This window comes from Mus musculus, chromosome 2, assembly GCF_000001635.26.
Source record: "Mus musculus strain C57BL/6J chromosome 2, GRCm38.p6 C57BL/6J".
NCBI lineage: Eukaryota > Metazoa > Chordata > Mammalia > Rodentia > Muridae > Mus > Mus musculus.
The window spans coordinates 35,158,126-35,179,634 of NC_000068.7; the positions used below are offsets into that span (position 1 = coordinate 35,158,126).

General features: G+C 45.5%; 1 protein-coding gene across 15 annotated transcripts in view; it reads left to right on the forward strand.

The window, feature by feature from the left end:
• Cntrl (centriolin) overlaps positions 1-20,697 on the forward strand; it is a 69,347-nt gene extending 48,650 nt beyond the window's left edge. For 9 of the 15 annotated variants that reach the window (XM_030251616.1, XM_030251617.1, NM_012018.2 and 6 more), the window contains 18 exons: positions 2,123-2,253; positions 2,396-2,536; positions 2,666-2,792; positions 3,804-3,968; positions 4,636-4,795; positions 7,322-7,437; positions 7,523-7,740; positions 9,606-9,763; positions 11,117-11,190; positions 12,334-12,522; positions 12,896-13,121; positions 13,713-13,918; positions 14,892-15,032; positions 16,984-17,247; positions 17,413-17,475; positions 18,003-18,197; positions 19,914-19,985; positions 20,272-20,697. In XM_030251616.1, coding sequence (XP_030107476.1) covers positions 2,123-2,253; positions 2,396-2,536; positions 2,666-2,792; positions 3,804-3,968; positions 4,636-4,795; positions 7,322-7,437; positions 7,523-7,740; positions 9,606-9,763; positions 11,117-11,190; positions 12,334-12,522; positions 12,896-13,121; positions 13,713-13,918; positions 14,892-15,032; positions 16,984-17,247; positions 17,413-17,475; positions 18,003-18,197; positions 19,914-19,970 — 2,631 coding nt within the window. In that variant the 3' untranslated portion in view covers positions 19,971-19,985; positions 20,272-20,697. The other 6 variants (XM_006498069.3, XR_003953259.1, XR_374096.3 and 3 more) reach the window with 6 other exon arrangements.
• The last annotated feature ends 812 nt before the right edge of the window (positions 20,698-21,509 follow it).

The following is a 21,509-nucleotide window of genomic DNA, read 5'->3' on the forward strand; positions in this document are numbered from 1 at the left end:
AATAACAAATCGATTGTTACAGAAATCTTCCTTCATCAAGTTGGTAACAGAAGTAATGATCTATTTTCAATTTCTGGGTCATAGATTTCTATTCATTTAGGTTCAGCCAAGTTGAAATTGAAAGAAAGAAAGGTTCTGAGATGTTCTTTGCTGGCACGTTACCTCTGGACTACCGAGTGAGTGGTAGTAGCATTCTTTAAGACACAATGCAGCATAAACCCAAAGAGGGAAAGTGACTTCCTAGGTCTTCATGAACGCCATTTCCTTTAGCTTCCCTGGCAGCCCTGGGACGTGGTGTTAACTCAGCTTACACATGCAGCCCAGAGTCACATAGTTGAAGCTCTGCCTTCTCTAGAGTTCTTTAGTTAAATGAGAATTCCAGAGAAAAAAAGGCCCTGGCACACAAAGTACCTCAGGAACTGTTTTTACTTTGTTAGTTCAACTTGGATCAATTTAAGTTAATAGAAACCCGTAGTTGTAACTGAGTGATTGGCTTCACCTATTACATTCTGTGTATCATGACTGATGTTACAGAAACACAGCTCTCACCTCAAAGAGGTACAAGATAATTTATCCTGGAGCCAATGGCCTGACATTTCATGTTCTGATGTATTAATAGTTTCATAAAGATTTTATAGTAACAACATACAAAAAAGCCATAACCCATGACATTTTCAAATGCATTGGTGGGAACATTAGAGAGGCGGGGGCAGCCAGGCAGAGACTGCAGCTGCGGGCTTTGGGTACTGTCTGGAAGCCTGCTGGTAAGTTCATAGAGCCCAAACGGTTTTTGGTTTTGTTTTTTAATCTGTTTTTCAGGATGTTGAATCAGCTTTCTCTGCTAGTCAACAGGGTGTTGGTCACCACCAGAGGTGGACAAGGAATGCCTCCTTAGGAGGCTGAAGCTAACGGAGTATAAATTGCAGTGAGTCTGTGGACCTGCAGACTTCCAACCCCTCCACATCATTACAGTCCATCTGCCTTTACAGGCATAGCTCCTCTCCCGGAATTCTTCACATGGTTCTAAATGAGAACAAGGAAATCCTCATGTCTCTTCCTATGGGCAGTCCTTTTACTGTAAATGTTAGGTTGCTGTGGTTATGTAGGTTATATAGGTGCTATGGGACTAGAGAAAACATCTTCCCTGTATTTATGTTATGTAGGTGTTATGGAACTAGAGAAAACATATCTCCTATATTTGTTTTAATCAGTGACCTTGGCAGTAGACACATAGAGGCAGAGTGACCACAGTGGAGACACTCTCCTCCAAGGGACTCCCCTAAGTAGATGATGAACCCTGCCCAAGGCTTTGCTAATGAACCAGCAGAAAGCAGCTGTCTGAAGAGAAGCGGTGATATGTCTAGCATTGTGGATCCTGCCGAAGAGATGACACCCAGTTAATAGACAGATTTCACATGCAGCCACATCTGACTCTGGAGACTGTTTGTGAGTCAGTGCAAACTAAAATCTTAGATATATTAAACTTCTTACTCTAGATGAATCAGGAAACCAAGTTGATTTTTTGAAAGTGTTTTTTGCCAAATCTTGCATAGGAGGACTTCTATGAAGTCTAAAGACTTCAAAGTAAGTCGCCATCACAAAGTGAGGGTCCTTTCATAATGTCTCAAGTAAGAAGAATCTGTGTGGATGGAGGCTTGCCATTGTCATTTAGTTGGCTAGGTTTGATAATCACATTTTTGGAATAAAAAGGTATCTCCATTCTCTTCATCTTCAGATGACTTTTTTCATAAACGCTCCATCTTTGTTGACACAAACATAGTTTTATATAGTTCCTCTCATAGTGCTTATACCATTTAAGATTTATTTTTGGTCCAGCATATTCTAACATCTGCATGCTGCAACATTGTCATTTTAAAGACTAAATAGCATTCTGTTTTATTACACTATTTTTATTTGTCAAGATTCATCTTATCTCGTTACATTTTTACACAGTAATTATTTGCTTCTGGATAATTTTCTAAGCATTAGATTCAGAGCAAAGGAATGTTTTTACATTTTTCTGGTTTTAATCTTGTTTTCTAAGAGTTGTACCAGTTAATACTGCCAATAACTGTAGTGAGTACTGCAGCCGAATTATTTTTAATGGCCGTTTCTTTTCTAGACAAAGAGTGCTGTTGAAAAATTCACTGATGCCAAGAGAAATTTATTACAAACCGAGTCAGACGCTGAGGCACTAGAAAAGAGAGCCCAGGAGACTGCACTTAACCTTGTGAAAGCAGAGCAGCAGCTAAGGTGGGTGGAGCCAGGGCCTCTGAGGTGGGTGGAGCTCGGGCCTTGGGTGGGTGGGGCCCAGGTGCTGAGGGCTCAGGCACTCAGGGGAATGGTTCTTCCATGCTATGCCCTAAGGGCCAGGGGGATGAATGCTCCATTGTAGACTGCTCCAGGCTGATGCAGAGGACTTGGAGCAGCACAAAATCAAACAAGAAGAAATCTTGAAAGAAATAAACAAAGTTGTAGCAGCCAAAGATGCCGATTTCCAGTGTCTAAACGAGAAGAAGGAAAAACTGACAGAAGAGTAAGGCCTTTGAGGGGTAGGGGTGGGGTGGGGTGGGATGGAATAGAATGGGAAGAGAGTGTTCTGGAGCAGCTGTGGGCATCTGGCTCCTCTAGAGGAGGGCTGCTGAAGTCCTGCCCTGCCATGTAGGCTTCAGAGTCTGCAGAGAGACATCAAGGCAGCGCAACACAGTGAGGATCACCACCTTCAGGTCCTTAGAGAGTCTGAGACTCTCCTTCAGGCCAAGAGAGCTGAGCTGGAAACACTGAAAAGCCAGGTATGACAGCAGATACCTGGAAACGACTGTTTTTAAACGTATTTTGGATTGCTGGATCAGGTTTATTTGGTTGTAGAAGAGATGGAAAACTATAAACTGAAGTATTAAGAATACATGTGTCTGGATATCATCCTTAGTGAGGTAACCCAATCACAAAAGAAGTCATTAGATATCCACTCACTGATACGTGGATATTAGCCCAGAAACATAGAACACCCAAGATACAATTTGCAAAACACAGGAAAATCAAGAAGAGGGAAGGCCAATGGGTGGATACTTCATTCCTCCTTAGAATAGGGAACAAAATACCCATGAAAGGAGTTACAGAGACAAAGTTTGGAGCTAAGATGAAAGGATGGACCATCCAGAGATTACCCAGGGATCCATCCCATAATCAGCCACCAAACCCAGACACTATTGCATATGCCAGCAAGATTTTGCTGAAGGGACCCTGGTATAACTGTCTCATATGAGGCTATGCCAGTAGTGCCTGGCAAATACAGAAGTGGATGCTCATAGTCATCTATAGGATGGAACACAGGGCCCCCGATGGAGGAACTAGAGAAAGCACCCAAGGAGCTGAAGGGGTCTGCAACCCTATAGGTGGAACAACAATATGAACTAATCAGTACCCCCAGAGCGCGTGTCTCTAGCTGCATATGTAGCAGAAGATGGCCTAGTTGGCCATCATTGGGAAGAGAGGCCCCTTGGTATTGCAAACTTTATATGCCTCAGTACAGGGGAAAGCCAGGGTCAAGAAATGGGAGTGGGTGGGTAGGGGAGCAGGGTTGGGGTGGGGGGGGGTGATGTATAGGGAACTTTCAGGATAGCATTTGAAATGTATATAAAGAAAATATATAGAAAGAAAGAAGGAAAAGAAAGAAAGAGAGAGAGAGAGAAAGAAAGAAAGAGAGAAAGAGAAAGAGAGAGAATAAAGCAGGCTCAAGGCCAATGGGGGGTGTGGGGAGAATACATGTGTCCTTGAGTCAAACTTGCCATCTCCCTTTTCAGGTGACAAGCCAGCAGCAGGAGTTGGCTGTCCTGGACTCAGAGTTGGGGCATAGAAGGGAGGAGCTGCTTCTACTCCAGGACAGCCTCGCCCAGGCAAAAGCTGACCTCCAGGAAGCCCTGACACTGGGGGAGACGGAAGTTGCTGAGAAGTGCAGTCACATTAGGGTATGGTTGCTGTAAGCTTTCTTAGAAGTCCAGGGCAGTACTGAGGTTTATTTTAAAGTGTTCTGAGATAGAAGTGCCCCCTATAGCACCATTTGGGGTGTTAATGTATTGGTGCTGAGGCAGTCATGTGGCCTCTGAGTACACTCTGGGTTCTCTTGTTTCTTGGCTTTCTCATGTGTTTCCTGTCCAGGGATGCCCTTATCACAGTCATAGGCAACATCGCATCCTGCCTGTTTCTCGTGGTTCAGCCACATGCAACCTCCTGGGATTTTTGTTAGTTTGTTTGTTTTTGTTTTTGTTTCTAAGCAGCTCTTAAGGAGTTTCTTTATCTTGCATTTAATAATAGCTGCCTATGTCCTGAGCACCTCAGTTTGTGACTGTCTGTGCCTCCAGCCTTCTGCCTCTGACAGTCACTGAGGCTGGGAACAGCCTTGCATGGGGTAATTGCACAAACACATCTGCATGAACATAGGTTATTTCTTCATATTACACAGTAGGTGCTGCTGCAAAATACAGCACTGTTCTTGTACCAAAGGCAAAAAATTATAATTTAATATAAATTAAATTACAAATTAGATATATGAAATAGAATAATAACAGAACTGACTGGTGTAAAGGGGATTTTGATTTGTAATTTACAGAGAAGCTGACTTTTATTTAAACACAGGAAGTAAAATCACTTCTGGAAGAACTAAGTTTTCAGAAAGGAGAACTGAATGTCCACATCAGTGAAAAGAAGACTCAGCTCGCACTTATACAGCAGGAGATGGAGAAAGAGGAAAAGAATCTTCAGGTGGTTTTACAGCAGCTGTCGAGACATAAGACTGGTGAGTTTAAAGAGCAAGTCGCAGAATGTGAGGCTGGCCACATCTGCCCTGCAGGTCACAGCGAAGTGCACCTGGCCAAGTTCACCTCTGAACTGTAAGCTCAGTAATGAGCAAATTCTAAAAGGAACTCGATGTTTCCTGCCATTCAGTTCAGTTTGCTAAGGATTATTAAAGCAATTAAGCATATTGGTAGCTGGTGAGAGCAGGGAAGGACTCTCACAGCTGGTGAGAGAGGAACTGAGATGCTTGGCCAGGGCTTCAGCACTCCAAACATTCAAGCTTGTAAAACCAAAGAGCCAATTGCTATTCATCCAGAGATCTCTATCCGTCCTTTATGTGTGCCACAGCAAGACTTACACTTAGGAACCTGGAAAGAAAAGGCTTATGTTTACCCTTTAATGCCACGTAAAACTAGAGTAAACATCTGAGATAAGTCGTGAGTGTGGGAGAGAGCCCACTTATTTACTTACTCATGTTACCCTGTTTCCTTTTGTGTGTGCATCCCCGTGTATGTGCACAGCCCACAGGAGACCATCCCATGTCCTGTTGGGTCACTATCTTATGCTGTTGAGACAAGGGCTCTCACTCAGCCAGGTCCCAGTGATCGCTTGTCTCTGCACACCCTCAACACATATGCAGAGCACTGCAGTTACAGATGTCCACCAGCAAGTCCCAGTGACTCTTCTGCCTCTGCCCCGCACCCCCACCCTACACAGCCACACAGGGGGTCACTGGTACACACACAGCCACACAGGGGGTCACTGGTACACGCATAGCCACACGCAACTTTTTGTGTGGGTGCTGGCAGTCAAACCTGGGTCCTCATACTTATATAGCAAATGCTTTTACCTACTGTGTCCTGGACACCTGACTAGGTCAGGAAGAGAATGAGGAAAAAGCAGATATACAGTCTGGCACCTAGAGAAGCGGGGGATCAGGTGGGTCATGATCACTCTGCTAGAGCAGTACCAGTTACCCAGCAGCCCAGGTCCCCAGTTTGTTATGCACAGCAGTACAGCTCAGCAGTACAGAATTTTGTATAGCCTGTTTGGAATTGTGCCAGTGTTGTTTAGGCAGCGTGTGGTTGAGACTTGGTGAGTATAGTGCCCCTATCATAGCTAGAAGATCACTCTCACTATAGACTTCCTGGTCCTCTGGCTCTCGTATTTTCTACCTTCTCTTCTGAGGTTCTGGAGCTCTTCTGAGATGTTCCAGAGGGGCACAGGCTCCTAGGAAGTCTCTATAGGCCTGGTTAGCAGTCTGGGGCTATAAGCAGCTGGGGGGACGCAGCTGCAGTAGCTAGCATATGTACACACCATCAGCACTCATACTCAGGCTAGGGGAAGCAAGGCTTCGCTCTGTCAAGTCAACTTCCTGTCCAGAGCTTTCATGACTGCCTGAGGCTCTTAGATCATCACCTTTGACTTTGGGTCTGAGGCCATGTCGTGTCAAACAGTGTACTTCTAAAATAAAACACCAGCCGGACAGTGGTGGTGCACACCTTTAATCCTAGCACTTGGGAGGCAGAGGCGGGCGAATTTCTGAGTTCGAGGCCAGCCTGGTCTGCAGAGTGAGTGCCAGTACAGTCAGGGCTATACAGAGAAACCTTGTCTCGAAAAATCTAAATAAATAAATAAATAAAACAAAACACCATAAAGTGCTGTCATAGTAGTCAGCTTTTGAGTTATTACATTGTCGTGTGTGTGTGTGTGTGTGTGTGTGTGTGTGTGTGTGTGTGAAGGGGGGGAGGAGGGAGAGAGAGGGAGAGACAGACAGAGAGAGGGGGAGACAAGACAATCAAACAAAATGGACATGGAGTCGGAACAGATTTGGGGAGTTGGTTCCCTCATACTCATCCCAGGTCATCATGTCACCACCCCTTCTAGAAATTTCTTAGCACATTTACCATTGGGCTCCTTTTCTAGATTTTCTGCAGAGAACAAATACACATAGTGTAAAATTTTTCCTATCTTTTCATACAGAGATGTGGATATAAATGCTCCTAGAGTCGGGGCATTGTAACTGTTTTTGTTACAGTGTATTTAACAAATTAGTGTTGGATTTTTTATTTTGTTTGTTTTTGTTTTTGTTTTTTTGAGACAGGGTTTCTCAGAGATCCACCTGCCTCTGTCTCTCGAGTGCTGGGATTAAAGATGTGCACTGCCAGTGCCCAGCACAAATTAAATTTTTTTTTTTTTTTTTTTTGGGTTTTCGAGACAGGGTTTCTCTTTATAGCTCTGGCTGTCCTGGAACTCACTTTGTAGACCAGGCTGGCCTCAAACTCAGAAATCCACCTGCCTCTGCCTCCCGAGTGCTGGGATTAAAGGCGTGCGCCACCACGCCCGGCCGCAAATTAATGTTTTTAACAGTACTTTCAAAAAGGTTTTTTCTTTACAAATAAAATTAATACCATTTAGGCAACACAGCAAAAAATTTTTTTCTCTTTCTGGTCAGTGAACAAGGAGTTATAGTTTGTTCTGTTTAGTTTCCAGTTCCCAAACCCTGACCCTGTTTTGTCTCTGTCAGAACTAAAGAATGTTGCAGACATACTGCAGCTTGAAACCAGCGAGCTCCAAGGTCTGAAGCTCCAGCATGACCAGAAGGTGGTGGAGCTGGAGAAGGCGCAGGTGGACGTGCTGGAGGTACGGAGGAAAGAACGCCTCTGAGCCGCGGCCACCCTCCTCAGCCTTTCTCTTTCAAGGTGTCTGAATCTTCTCTCTCACTCAGGAGAAACTAGAGCTGGAGAATTTGCAGCAGGCAACGCAGCAGCAGAGAAGGGAGCTAGAGCGGCAGAGACAGCTCCTGGAGAGAGACAGGCGGGAGACAGAGCGAGTGAGGGCAGAGAGCCAGGCCCTGCAGTCCTGCGTCGAATGTCTGAGTAAAGAAAAGGAGGATCTCCAAGGACAGTGCGAGAGCTGGGAAAAGAAGTCTTCCCACGCCCAAAGGTAAGGGCAAGGATAGAGACATGGGGGCAACCATGAGAACAGAGAGATGCTCATGGGGGTGCATTCTGTAATCCCAGCACCCACCAAGTGGAGGCAGGAGTGTTGCTGTGGATTTGAGACCACCATGGCCTACACAGTAGGCTGCAAGCCATAGTGCCACTTAGTCAGAACCTATCTCAAGACAACAGCAGAAGCCACATGCGGTGGTGCACACCTTTAACCCCAGCACTCAGGAAGCGGAAGCGTCAGATCTCCGAGTTCAAGGCCTATGGAGCGAGTTCCAGGATAAGTCAGGGCTACACAGAAAAACCATCTTAAACAAACAACAAAAGAGCAAAGATTTAAAAAAAAAAACAAAACAACAGAAACCCAGAAAAACCAGAGTTCACTCTCTAGGTCTCCATGTTAAAGCAGAAATAGTAGACACGGTGACAGATGCTGTAATCCAGCAATGGGGATTACATAGAGACAACTGCATCTCTGGGCACTAGCCTACCCTCCATGAGCTGCAGGCCAGTGAGACCCTGACTCTAAAGGGAAAAGAAGAGCAGCTCTTAGACCCCCAAGTTTGTCCTCCAGGACACACAGTCTTTTGCTGGAAATAAGTAGAAAGGAAGATTTTGTTCACTGCTCTAAGAAGACAGATTGTTCTCAGATTGATCTTGTCTTAGGGTTTCTATTCCTGCACAAACATCATGACCAAGAAGCAAGTTGGGGAGGAAAGGGTTTATTCAGTTTACACTTCCACATTGCTGTTCATCACCAAGGAAGTCAGGGTGGAGGTAAGTGGACCCAACTGGCCAGCCAGTTTAGCCAACAGAGTGAGTTCCAGGTTCAGTGAGAGAGCATCTGTTTCACACGTGCCTGTACAGGTAAGCACACCTTACATGCGTGTGCTCACACAGGCACATAAAATTAAACAAATAAAACAAGACATTTAAAGCTAAATGTCTTGTTTTATTTGTTTAATTTTATGGACAGTGGAGGTGAGGATTCAAAGCCTGGCAATGCTGATGTCCATAGGTCATTCCCTGGAACCTAATAAGGAGGACAGATGCTCTGGGTATGCATCTGAGATCCCAGCACTCTTGTGGCAAGACAGGAAGCGGGGATAGAAAATCACCTGGAAGCCACATGCCAGCTGGCCTGGAGAACATAGCAGAGCAGAAACACGAGTCAGGGCAAAGAACCAGCTCCCAGAGCCTGTCCTCTGCCCTGTGCTCACATGAATGCACAGTGATAAGAAACACGTGATCGTACTAGGAACTACACAGGTGTGGTGGCACTCAGGAGGCAGAGGCAGGTGGATCTCTGTGAGTTCGAGGCTGGCCTAGTCTACTACATAGTTCTAGGATAGCCAGGGATATGTAGAAAGACCCTCTCTCAAAAAGCCAAAAATAAAATAAAATTAAAAACAAAAACTGGACATTTAAAGGATCACTCTAAAATATAATATTAAAACTAAAGAAAAATACATGACAACAGTTAGGAGAAAAGAGTTTGAACCTGGTATGTAACATAGGACTTAGGGCCACAAACGTCTGGTGTAAAAAGTCTTCCAAACTTGATAAGAAATAACCTGTTTTCTTAAATGGGAAAAACATTTGAACTTATATTTTTATAGAAGATATATAATGGAAAATAAGCATGAGGGAAATCCAGGTTAAAACCACAGTTGATAATGTGCCTGCTAGAATGGCTGATACCCGAAGACCCATTGTACATGTAGTTCTGGCGTCTTCCATCTCCAGCCTTACCCTCACCCCGGTGACGTCCACTGTCTGTGCACTGTGGAAGGCAGGGCTGCCCTCATCCACGTTAGTGTGGGTGTTTTCTGTCTAACAGTCCACTTTATTCTGTGGTAGAGTTCTAGCAGCCACAGAAGAAAGCAACAAAATGGAGCAGTCCAACCTTGGGAAGTTGGAACTGAGTGTCAGAAAGCTGCGGCAGGAGCTGGAGCAGCTGAGCCAAGACAAGCTTGCCCTACACAGTGAGGTAGCCGAGGTGCAGCAGCAGCTACAAGGTAAGGAAGAGGCTGAACTGGAGGCCGGGCTCCACCCACAGACTTCCCTCCGCTGACGTGATTGGTGCAGAATGGTGTAAAATTAGATTATGGATTTAATTATAGCACTCTGTGAACATACTAAGTCTAAGTTGTACACGTTAAGACACACATGGTACATGAATTTCATCTTAAGCTGGCTTTTAAAATTTTAACTTATGTTTCTTAGGGAACAGTTTAAAAATAGAGCAAAAAAGGTTAAATTAATACAAATTACTTTTGGGCCAGTGAGGTGGTTCAGTAGGTAAAGAGCACTTGCCACCAAACCTGACAGGCTGAGTTCTGTCGTTCAAGAGCACACTAAAAGGAGAGACCTGGGAACTGACACCGAGATGTGGCCCTTCATCCTTCACACTGGTGCATGGCACATGTTCACACTCACTCCCACACACAGTACACACACTAATGAGCTGACATCACCCTCAGGTCATAACCGTGACTATGTATGTGGGGGGGGGGGGGGTTGAAGGCAATGGTAAAAATGTCTTTTATTACCAAATAATTTTTTAGGAGAAATGGCTAAGTATTTATAGCTAATGATGTATTTTTTTGAGCCTTTATTATGTTCTAGTCATGATGTATGTACTGTCTCATTTAATTCACATAACACCAATAGATCTGGTGACACACCAGTAACTCCAGCACTCAGTAGGAAAAGGCAGGAGAAACGCAAGTTCAAAGCTAACTGGGCCACATCATGAGACTGTATCAAAAATAAAAACTTCATAGCATTTTTGACATAGAACCAGTATTTCATCTATTTACAGATGGTGCTATTGGGGGTTTTCTTGCTATTTGCTCAAGATCACATAGTTAGTAATAGATAGCAATGCTGTCTATACATTGTCTTCATGAAAGAGTGTACCAAGTCTTACGTTTCCAGCAGCAATGTAGAATATACTTGTTTTGTTTTTTTGTTTGTTTGTTTTTTCAAGACAAGGTTTCTCTGTAGCCCTGGCTGTCCTGGAACTCACTCTGTAGACCAGGCTGGCCTCGAACTCAGAAATCCGCCTGCCTCTGCCTCCCAAGTGCTGGGATTAAAGGCATGCGCCACCACGCCCGGCCAAATATACTTGTTTTTAAACCATGCATCTCACCAACATTATTAGTTAAATGTTTATGAGATTCTTTAATATAGAAACCTTTTTAAATCCCACAAGGTTATATATATAACCTTGATGTCTTTTGGCATCATTGATTTAACAGAAACAAATGTAAATTCAGTTCCAATGTACTTTGAAGGGGGATCCAGTATGTAAACATATATGCTATATGTATACTTGCAAATAGCATTTTATGAAAATGTTTTGGTAGGTAAACAGGAAGCCATAAACTCTCTGCAGGAGGAACTGGATAGCACCCAAGACCATTTGGACCTAGCAAAGCAGGTAAGGCTCAAAATATAATTGGCTTTTTACAGTTCGCACTGCAGCCTCATAGGGCTCCTCACACAGCATCATAAGGTCGTCTACACAGCCCCATAGACCACCCACACTCCCTCACACAGCACCAGAGGGCCTCCTTACCCAGCACAGCCTTCAGATAAGGCTTTGGTCCTTAGGTGGTTCTCTGATCTATTTCAGCTCTTGATTCATTTACTCAAAGCTAAGAAGAAGTAAGGTAGTAGTTAGACCAAAGTCAAACAGCAGTTCAAAGAAGCCTTACCGAGGATGCTGGGATGTAGGGATCCGTGTGCAGAGCAGCTGTCCATTCAGAGCAGGGTCTGGTCAGGTGTTGACTAGAGCAGCTGTGGCCCTGTGCTTCTGATGACCTTGCTCTAGGTGACTCTGAGTCAGCCTGTGAGAATAGGGCTACAGTTTGTGTTTCAGAGGACTTCAAGCAAATGAGATGAAACACCTAATCTTTCTTCTGTACCTCCAGGGTTCTGTGTTTCTAAGACATAAAACTTTTAGAACAAAAACCTGTTTACTTTTAAGATGTCAGTCTTTTTTTAAAGATTTATTTATTTATTTCATGTATGTGGGTATACTGTCCTTGTCTTCAGGCACACCAGAAGAGGGTATAGGATCCCATTACAGATGGTTGTGAGCCACCATGTGGTTGCTGGGAATTGAACTCAGAACCCCTGGAAGAACAGTCAGTGCTCTTAACCACTGAGCCACCTCTCCAGCCCCCAAGATGTTAGATTCTTAAATTTCTCTGTGTTAAAATTTTTTCAGAATTTTTTCTAAGTTTTGAACTTGTCTGAATATTTGATACAGTAACAAAGGCAGATTAATTCTTGAGTCCAGCACCTTCATTTTCTCGACAGCCCTGGGTTACTTGCAGAGCAGCGTTTATTCCTGCCTCGGTGGCAAGGCCGGGAAGCTCTCACTGTGGTCTCACCATCTACTTGTTAGGCGCTAAGACAAGGAAAGCCAGGAATTAACTTCTAGTCCTGGGTACCTTCCTCTAAGTTTGCTGAGAGGATAAAGGAGGTGGCACTTTTCAGACTTGGTGGGCTCTGGACTGACACCGTCACCTTAGGAAGTGGCTCTGTGAGGTGTTTCCGTGTGTTCTTTTGCCTAAAGGACCTGATCCACACCACCAAGTGCCAGAACGAGTTGCTCAATGAGCAGACGCAGCTGCAGGAGGACATCAGCAAATGGATGGCCAGGTTAGAGAGCTGCCAGAAAGAGACGGAGACAAAGGAACAGCAAGTCCAGCAGCTCCAGGATGAGATCAGAGAGAGCAAGCTCCGGCTGGACCAGCAGGAGATGGTACTGTGCTCAGAGGGGTACTCGCTTCCCGGGGCTCTGGGCTTCCCACCTCCCCACCCAGGTCACACTGCCCATGTGCACCTTCTCTGGGACTCTTTGGTTAATATAACTGATAGGTTGTTAAGTCATCCAGCACTCATCCTGTAAAGAGCTTAGTGGCCACATGCTAGTTAATTAGCGACCTGTATCTTCTCACAGTGGCCAGGTGGCTTCATCGTTACAGAGGCACTGGCATTTGTTCTGTCTGTCTGTCTGTCTGTCTGTCTGTCTCCCCTTCTCTGTAAGCGCTTCTCTCTTTGGAACTGGAATCTGAGGATCATCTGGGACATTTGTTCTTTTAATGATCGACTCAGGTTATTGTCTCTCTATTCAGATGTTTCAAAAACTCCAGAAAGAAAGAGAACGTGAGGAGCAGAAGTTCGAGGCTGGTAAAGTGACGCTGGAGCAGCAGCAGAGGCAGCTGGAGAAGGAGCTGACGGACCAGAAAAGCAGGCTGAAGCAGCTGCTCACAGACGTGTCGGCAGCTGAAGGACGCCTGGGAACCCTGCAGGAAGAGGAGCGGCGCATTGAGGGCCTGGAGAGGATGCTGTCCCAGGCCAGTAAGTCCACGGCCACCATCCAGGGAAGGGTGGGAGCGGGGCTGTCCTGGTCGTCTGGTGAAGTATGTGAGGAAGACCCAGACCTGGCCACCCCAGGAGGAGGCAGGAGAGCCAAAGCAGGAAGGAAGGCAACAGCCCTGGGAAGGATGGCCAAGGACGCAGGGAGGTAGGGCGAATGTATCTTTATGGTGAAGTTTGACCCTGAGACTGGCCAATGTGTCTCTTCGTGCCCTTGAACCGTGCACAGGAAAGCAGGACATTACAGTGGGATGTTAGAGTCTCTGAAGGACAAGTTATTTGGGAGTAGTGACCTCAGCTATTGGGAAACACAGTGTCAGCAGCCGAAGGTTGAATGCATGAGCTAAGCTAGAGTTGGATTTACTTTGGAGTCAGTTTGCTCTCCCTTGGCGAAACTTTCTTGAGCCTGTGGAGTAGGCCGCAGACTTGTGCGAGCCAGTACTAGAGGGAAACAGCAGAGTAGGGAACATTCCACTCACTAACAGGCAGCCTGCACTAAGGAGCACAGGGCTCTGCCCACAGCTGGCCCAGGGCCACGGCCAACCCTACTAAGTGTGCACACTCACATTCCAGAACAGCAGCTTTCAGAACGGGAGCAGCAGCTAATGGCCAAGTCAGGTGAGCTGCTGGCCCTGCAGAAAGAGGCTGACGATATGAGGGCCGACTTCAGCCTCCTGAGGAACCAGTTCTTAACAGAAAGGAAGAAGGCAGAGAAGCAGGTGGCCGGGCTAAAGGAAGCACTGAAGATCCAGCGCAGTCAGCTGGAGAAAAACCTCCTGGTGAGTGTTTGCTGCCCTGGGAGTGTAGGGAAATCAATACGTTTACCCGACTTGACACATGCATTTTTCTTATACACAGCTTCATTATGAAGAAAATAAATCATCCATCAACCCAGGCCCTACCCCAGTGGTTATTATTGGTGTATTTTGTCATAATTGATTGTTGAAGCACACAGTGAGTCTTGGCTGCCAGCAGCCATCCTGTGGACAGCACAGCACAGTAGGGAGCTCTGCCCTCTGCTCAGCCCACTGCAGGCTCTAGGCATTGGGTTGGTAGGCACCTTTGCAGAGCCTCAGGCAGCCTGTTTGTGGCAATCTGCCCTTTTTGTTCAGCATTAATTTTTATCAAGCGTTAAAACCAGGAAGCCTGGTCTACCATGCTTTTACCCATGACCTAAGGGGTGGGGTGGTGATGACATCAGTCAGAGCAGTGTGCACAGTGTTTCCAGGAGTGGCTGTTTCCAGCGCTCTCTGGAGGGACTAGTAGAACTGCTGTATGAAGGAAATCTGATGCGTTATCAGAAGGTGGTGTGCTTTAACTAGGACTTGGGCAGGATGATCGGAAAGATAGATTTAAGCTGGCCATGGTGGCCCAGTCCTCTAATCCCAGACTCAAAACCAGAGGCTGGAGGATCTCTGTGAGTTCGAGGCCAGCCTGGTCTTACAGTGAGTTCCAGGCCAACCAGAGCTACACAGTGAGACCCTGTCTCAAATCAATAAATGATAATCCCTACAGCCCCTGAAGGATGTTGCCCTTTCATGGGTCACTGATGGGGCTGAGGGAGGGGAAGGTGACTTGTCAGAGGTACTGCTAAAGATTTGGCTTCAAACACTGGATTCAAATTCTCCCAGTCACACTACACCTGCCTCCAGAATGCTCCATTTCACAGTTGTAGAAACTGAGGTCTTTACATTGCTGGTGAGTGTGGAACCCGTGTGTGTCTGCAAAGTCCTTTGCCTCCCTGCATGCTAGGAGCAGAAGCAGGAGAACAGCTGCATGCAAAAGGAAATGGCTACAATTGAGCTGGTGGCCCAGGACAACCACGAGAGGGCCAGGCGCCTCATGAAGGAGCTGAGCCAGATGCAGCAGGAGTACCTGGAACTCAAGAAACAGGTGTGCACCCCAGAACCCCAGCTGACCAGCCCGGGCCACTGTGCGGGCACAGGCAGGGTTTATTGTTGTCAGTATCTCTTTAACAGGAATGTGGGACTTGTGAAAGCTGACTGTAAAGAGTGTTCTTCAAGTTAATTTTTTTCTTAGCCTTAAAATTTAGACATAAACTTAAGGAAAAAGAATTGGTTGAAAATCTACTCTTAAAATTAAATGAACTAGCTTTTTTTTAAAAAAGATTTATTTATTTTTATTATATGTAAGTACACTGTAGCTGTCTTCAGACACTCCAGAAGAGGGAGTCAGATTTCATTACGGATGGTTGTGAGCTAGCATGTGGTTGCTGGGATTTGAACTTCGGACCTTCGAAAGAGTAGTCGGGTGCTCTTACCCACTGAGCCATCTCACCAGCCCATGAACTAGCGTTTTAAAGTGATCTTATTTATTTACAGATTTATGGTTATGTGTGAATGTGTACGTGTGTGCGCCCACACCGTGGTGAGCATGAGGAGGTCAGAAGACAACTTGTGGGAGGCCGTTCTGCTCGTGAACTGGGCTCTGAGGATTCAGTTCGGTGTGAGGCTTATTAACAAGTGCCTTACCTGCTAAGCCAGCTCAGCTGACTGGCTTTAAGTGGGTGTGCAGGCCCAGGACCTGAGTGTGCTGGTGGATATGTGTGTGGGAGTGGGAGGAGCCTTGGCTCTCATTCTCAGGAATGCCAGCATGTGTTTAGATGGACTGGCCTGCAGTGAGCCCCCATGCCCAGCACGGTTATGTGTGTTCTGGGGCTTGAGCTCAGGTCTTCATGCTTGCAAGTTTACTGGCTGACTTTTTGTGTTGTGTGTGTGCATGCGCACCCATGCCCTTGTCTGTAGCAATATACATCTGTACACATACATGTGGAGGGCAAAGATCACACGCAGGCGCCATTCCTCAGATGTCCACCTTGCTTTTTGACAAGATTCCCATCTTAGAGTTTCTGTTGCTATGCTAAAAGACCATGACCAAAAGCACCTTGGGAAGGAAGGGGTTAATTTCAGCTCGCAGCCCTCAGGCCACACTTCATCAGGACAGGAAGTGAAGCATGCCTTGGAGGAACTTGGAGGAACTCTGCTTACTGGCAGGAAGCTGCTTACTAGCGTTCTTCTCATGGCCTGCTCAGACTGCTTTCTTGTACAACTCGGGACCATCAGCCTAGGAGTGGCCCCGCCACAGTCTGTGGGACCCCCTCCTCCCCACACACACATCAGTCAGCAGTCATGAAACCGCCTGATGCACTCACCTATAGGCCAGTCTTAGGGAGGCATCTTCTCAATTGAGAGGCCCTTTTCCCAAATGACTATAGCTTGTGTTAAGCTGACATAAAACTAACTAACTCACTAGCTCTCACTGGGACCTGAGGCTTACCAATTAGGATATGCCCCATCCACGAACCTGTCTTTATGCCCTAGCACGGAGGTACAGGCACATGCCACTATACTAGCTTTTATGGGAAAGCTGGAAATCCAACTCTAGTCCTCGTGCCCAGCAAGCACTGCACTAATGGAACCTTCTCCCCAGCTGTTTCTGTTGATTGTTTGCTGTGAGTGTGGGTGTTGCATGCACTTAAATGGTTCATGTAGAGAGCCAGGGAAGAGCACTCGATATCTTCCTCTAATTGTTCTACTGCCTTGCGACAGGGACTCTCACTGAAACTTAAGCTCACTGCTAGGCTAGGCTGGCTGGCCAGTGAGCCCCAAAGACTGACCTGCCTCTACCTCCCTAGTCCTGGAATGACAAGCATGGTCCCTCACCCAGCCTTGTGGGTTCTGAGGATTGAACTCGGGTCCTGATGCTTGCAAATCAAGAACTGCGTGTACTAACTGAGCCTGTCCAGGGTGTGTGATCTTCCAGGTAAGACGCACTAAGCGACTCAGTTCTAAGTCCTGATGTTTGACCCCACCACCCTGCTTAGGTAGCAAACCAGAAAGACTTGGAGAGGAGGCAGATGGAGGTCAGTGACGCAATGAGGACGCTGAAGTCGGAGGTGAAAGACGAAATCAGAACCAGTCTGAGGAACCTCAACCAGTTCCTTCCAGAACTTCCAGCAGATCTAGCGTCTATTTTGGAAAGAAATGAAAACTTAAGAGAGTTGGAAAGCTTGAAAGAGAACTTCCCGTTTACCACAAAAGAGAGGATTTTTGAAGAAAAATCCAACTTTCCCCAAGTTCACATCATGGTAACGTTTGTCCAGCTGTCCCGGGCTTCAGAGTGAGAATCTGATTCCCGCCTCCCCCGAGAAAGCTAAAAACAGATTTGGGAGCACCAGGGAGGGAGGGAAAGATGGTTGGCTCCCACCTGTGGCAGTCGGTGACTCATTGGTCTCCTTTTCTCTCTGAAAAAGGATGAACACTGGCGTGGAGAAGCACTCCGTCAAAGGCTGCGCCGCCATGAAGATCAACTCAAGGTTGCCTCTTAAAAAACCAGAGAAAGTCCCTGTGAGATAATTGGCACTTGGCAAGAGTAGGGAAAGATTTCCATGTGCAGTCTACTGCAACACTCAGGAGGATGCTTATAGATCACACTTAAGACGTTCAGAGAAGCTGACATTACAGATAGCAAATGGCTATCAGCATTCAAGCCCATCTGAATTCTAGGGCATTGGAGGATAGCCCAGTGGTACAGCACTTGTCTAGCACATGCAAGGCACTGGGTCCAATCTAGAATCTTGGTGTCAAGCTGTGTTCTTTAACCTCTATAACGCTGTTCCTTGAGACAGGGTCTCTCTGTACCCTAGAATATCCTAGTACTACAGGGTAGCCCTGAATTTGGGGCTGTCTGGCCTGTTTCCCCAGTGCAAGGATTGGTGATTACTGCCATGCCCTACCCTCATATCTGTTTATTAAAGTTAGCTTGTTTATCAAATGTGAAGAAGCAGAGTACATTCAGGAGCATTTCTTCCATGTAAACCCCACATCTGATAACACTTTCCAGGCTCAACTTCGACACTGTATGTCTAAGCAAGCAGAAGTATTGATCAAAGGAAAGCAGCAGACAGAGGGCACCCTACACAGTCTGAGGAGACAAGTTGATGCTTTAGGAGAACTGGTCACTAGTACCTCCACAGACTCAGCATCATCACCCAGTCTGCCTTCCCTTGTGGAGGACTCCCAGCATGGGCATAGTCAGGTAAGAGGAAGCTCTCTAGAGTTACTTGGAAACTTCGGGGTAGGTGGTCCAGAAAGACTGAAATGCCACCCTCAACTGTCTTAGCAAAGACTATTTGTCTGCCATCGCTGGGGAAAGCTTATAGGTGCAGAAAGAATAGGCAAGCTGTAGCTTAGACGGTGAATTGGAATTGGAGCTAGGATGACTCAGGAGAGATTTAGTGTGTGTCCTCAACTTCTGGATTTATTTTCAGTATAGAGGGTTGGAGAGATGGTTCAGCAGTTAAGAGCACTGAAGCTTTACCCAGACTAAGTTCCTAGCACTCATCTGGCAGCTCTCACATTCATGTGTTTGATTTCAAAGGACCCGTCACCCTTTTCTCCACAAGCACCAGGCACCCCAACAGTGCAGACATATACATGCAGGCAAAACAGCCATATACATTTAGAAGGAGTAAGAGCTTAGGCCTGTGAGGTTAAATGTGGGTTTCCCTGGGTTTTAGGTGGTACCTCTCATGTCTCAAAGACATTTGAATGCAGACTTCACTTCCTATTTATAAAACTCTGGACATCACAAAGGTTTCTGTGTGGGACTTAGTTATCAGTCATCTAATAGAAAAAAAAATAACTCGTGGAACTGACCAACAGTAACACATTGTGAGCAGAAAATGGCTTCCATTTTCAGGTGCTTACTCTATGTACATACTAAAAACCATACATACAACACCCCATTTAGAAAGGTACAAATTGTCCCTTTGTGTAGGTAAGGAACTACATGAAGTTGTAAGTAACAGGTCAAGGGTATAGCAAAGGACAGACAGATCAGGATACAGAAGCCAACCTACCTTTACCAAGAAGCAGCGGATCCTGAGTATACTGTAAATCACAAGGACTAGCCAAGGACAGTTTTGTAGTGAGAATTTTAGTTTCTTTAAATACAGAAATGTTACATGAATATGGTTTTGTTTTGATCTCAGGTATGGGATACGGAGCTGCTCTCATGCTTTTGTGGGGGGTGTGATTTTGCCAGCTGCCAGTAGTTTCCACAAGTGTATGATGTTTGGAATTCTGGGGACTCTTGAAAGGGTATATAAGTGCTAGAGCCCCGAAGGGCATCGCTCCCGCTGGTTAGCCAGTTGGTAGTTAGTTGTTGGTTAAGTGGTCAAGTGTAGAAAATCATGAGATATCCTGACTGCAAAGATCAAACTTGCCCCAGGGAACTCAACATCCCTAAACAGCAGAAAGTAGTCTAATAATATCCACCGCCTCCCCTCCCCTCCCCTCTAGTCTTTCTCTCCTGCCTAGTGTTGGGAGATTGAAAGGGTGGAAGAAGAGGAGTGGGAAAAGGTGGTAGAAAAAGGAACTCAGCCTACAGCCAAGTTTCGATGGATACACAGTTGTTTCTTTGACTGGCCTGAGGGGCAGATAGCTAACCTGAGACACAAACCTAATGAGCAGCGGGGCTAAGATTTTAATATGGTTATCTTACCACCTGTGGTTGAGACAAGTCAGGTAAAGGCCCAGACCATATGGCCCTCCAGAGCTTAGACTGTAAGGCAATAGCACAGGGCCCATACATGAGCCTTGGGGGTACTCTACAAGATATCAGAGGCATAGGTGAATTGTAGGCAGTGTTTTAGTCTGTGGTTGTCATCTGAGCCACAGTGGCATGAAGCCTTAAATAGGGTTGGGATTGGGGGCTGGATTCTGTGCCTAAAATGAGTTCCCTTCTTTTCAGAGCTCCTTCCAAGTTCTGCAAGTTCCATTAGAAGAACCAAACAGTTACCGCCACTAAGTTTCCTGCTTGCAGGTACGTTAGCCAACCAGCACTTAATTAAAACATGGAATTCTGGCAGCCCCAGGAAAACTAACCTCATCTTTCATCATTTTATAGCAGTTCATCTTAAAGCATTTGGGGGCTGGAGCTATCTATGGCTTGATGGTAGAGCACTTGCCTAGCACATGTACGTCCCCAGATTCAATCCCCAGCAGGTCCTTAAGCACATTATTTTGCCAGTCATCACACCACCACCACATCCTGTAAGGCCTTGTCTGGTTAGAGGTTTAACTCATCCGTTCTGCTTGTCTTACTGTAGGAAAAGAAGCTCCAGCCAAGGTCAGGAATACAGCCATGTGTAACCATAAGAGGAAATAGCTACTCTCCTACCTCACTGACATCCTAATGGAATGTCAATCAAGATCCTGTGAAGACTGAAAATGCATTGTAGTTTGTACCATTTATACCGAGGTGTCTGTAAATCACATGCACTTGTGGGACTAGATGTGTGTATCTAACATAGGATGTAAGGGGCTATTTTTGACTCTCCTCCTCCTCCAATGATGAAATATTTTTTAAAGACAGTGAAACCACATATACTGAGTCCATAACTGGTATGTCTAGTTACCATGGAAAAGAATGTACTAAAAGCCCCTAGGCTTAATTAATAAGTTATTATTTTTGATTCTGATCCAAAGTTTATTTTTAATATGAAAATAAAGGTACAGTCAACTTGTGTCTGTCATCCGCAGGTTACCTTTATTCTAAGACAATAACAATATCCCAGTCATTTCCTACCACTTTTTACCTGGTCTACTTAGCAGCAAGTGCTTCATCAGAAGTACCTATTAAGAATTCATCACATGTAGGCTGCTTTTCCTTATTAAAATAGTAATTCTTGGTGGAAAACATCAAGACTATACTGTGGAGACTCAGTTCTGATGGTGAGTATATTACAGACAACCTTTAAGCATTCAACTCTGTGACTGATCCATTTAGTTAAAAGCAAGAGTAACTGTCTGATGATGTTGACTATGTTGACTAGACAGCCTTTTGAGCCACCATCAGCATTGTAGCATGTCAGCTCAGCGCAGCCCAGCATCCCTCACTAAGCTATCTGGCTAGTTACAGAATACGTATAATTACAAGAGACAATAGAAGTCACACTGCTTACTGCACATTATCTAGATGACCTGTATTTCCAACACAAAACTTGTCTTTTGTATTCATATACTTTTACTTTATGTCTTTGCAAAATGCTTAAAGGTATGGACTAATCCCAACTATTGACACAGTACAGGAATAGGACCTAATGAAGGTGAAGTAGTCTTATTCCCACATAAATCTTCATCTCTACTACCACATAAATAGTAATAGAAATTGCCTGGTCTTTTTTTCTGTTTATGATGAGGGAACTACACCATCTATTTAAGGCCACATTTAAAGCAGTTCTCAAAACTGAGCTTTCAAAACACCTGATTTCAAAACCTACAGCCGGGGGCTGCTTGCTTAGTTTGTGCAGAATCCTGGGTCTGACCAACCACACACACCAACACA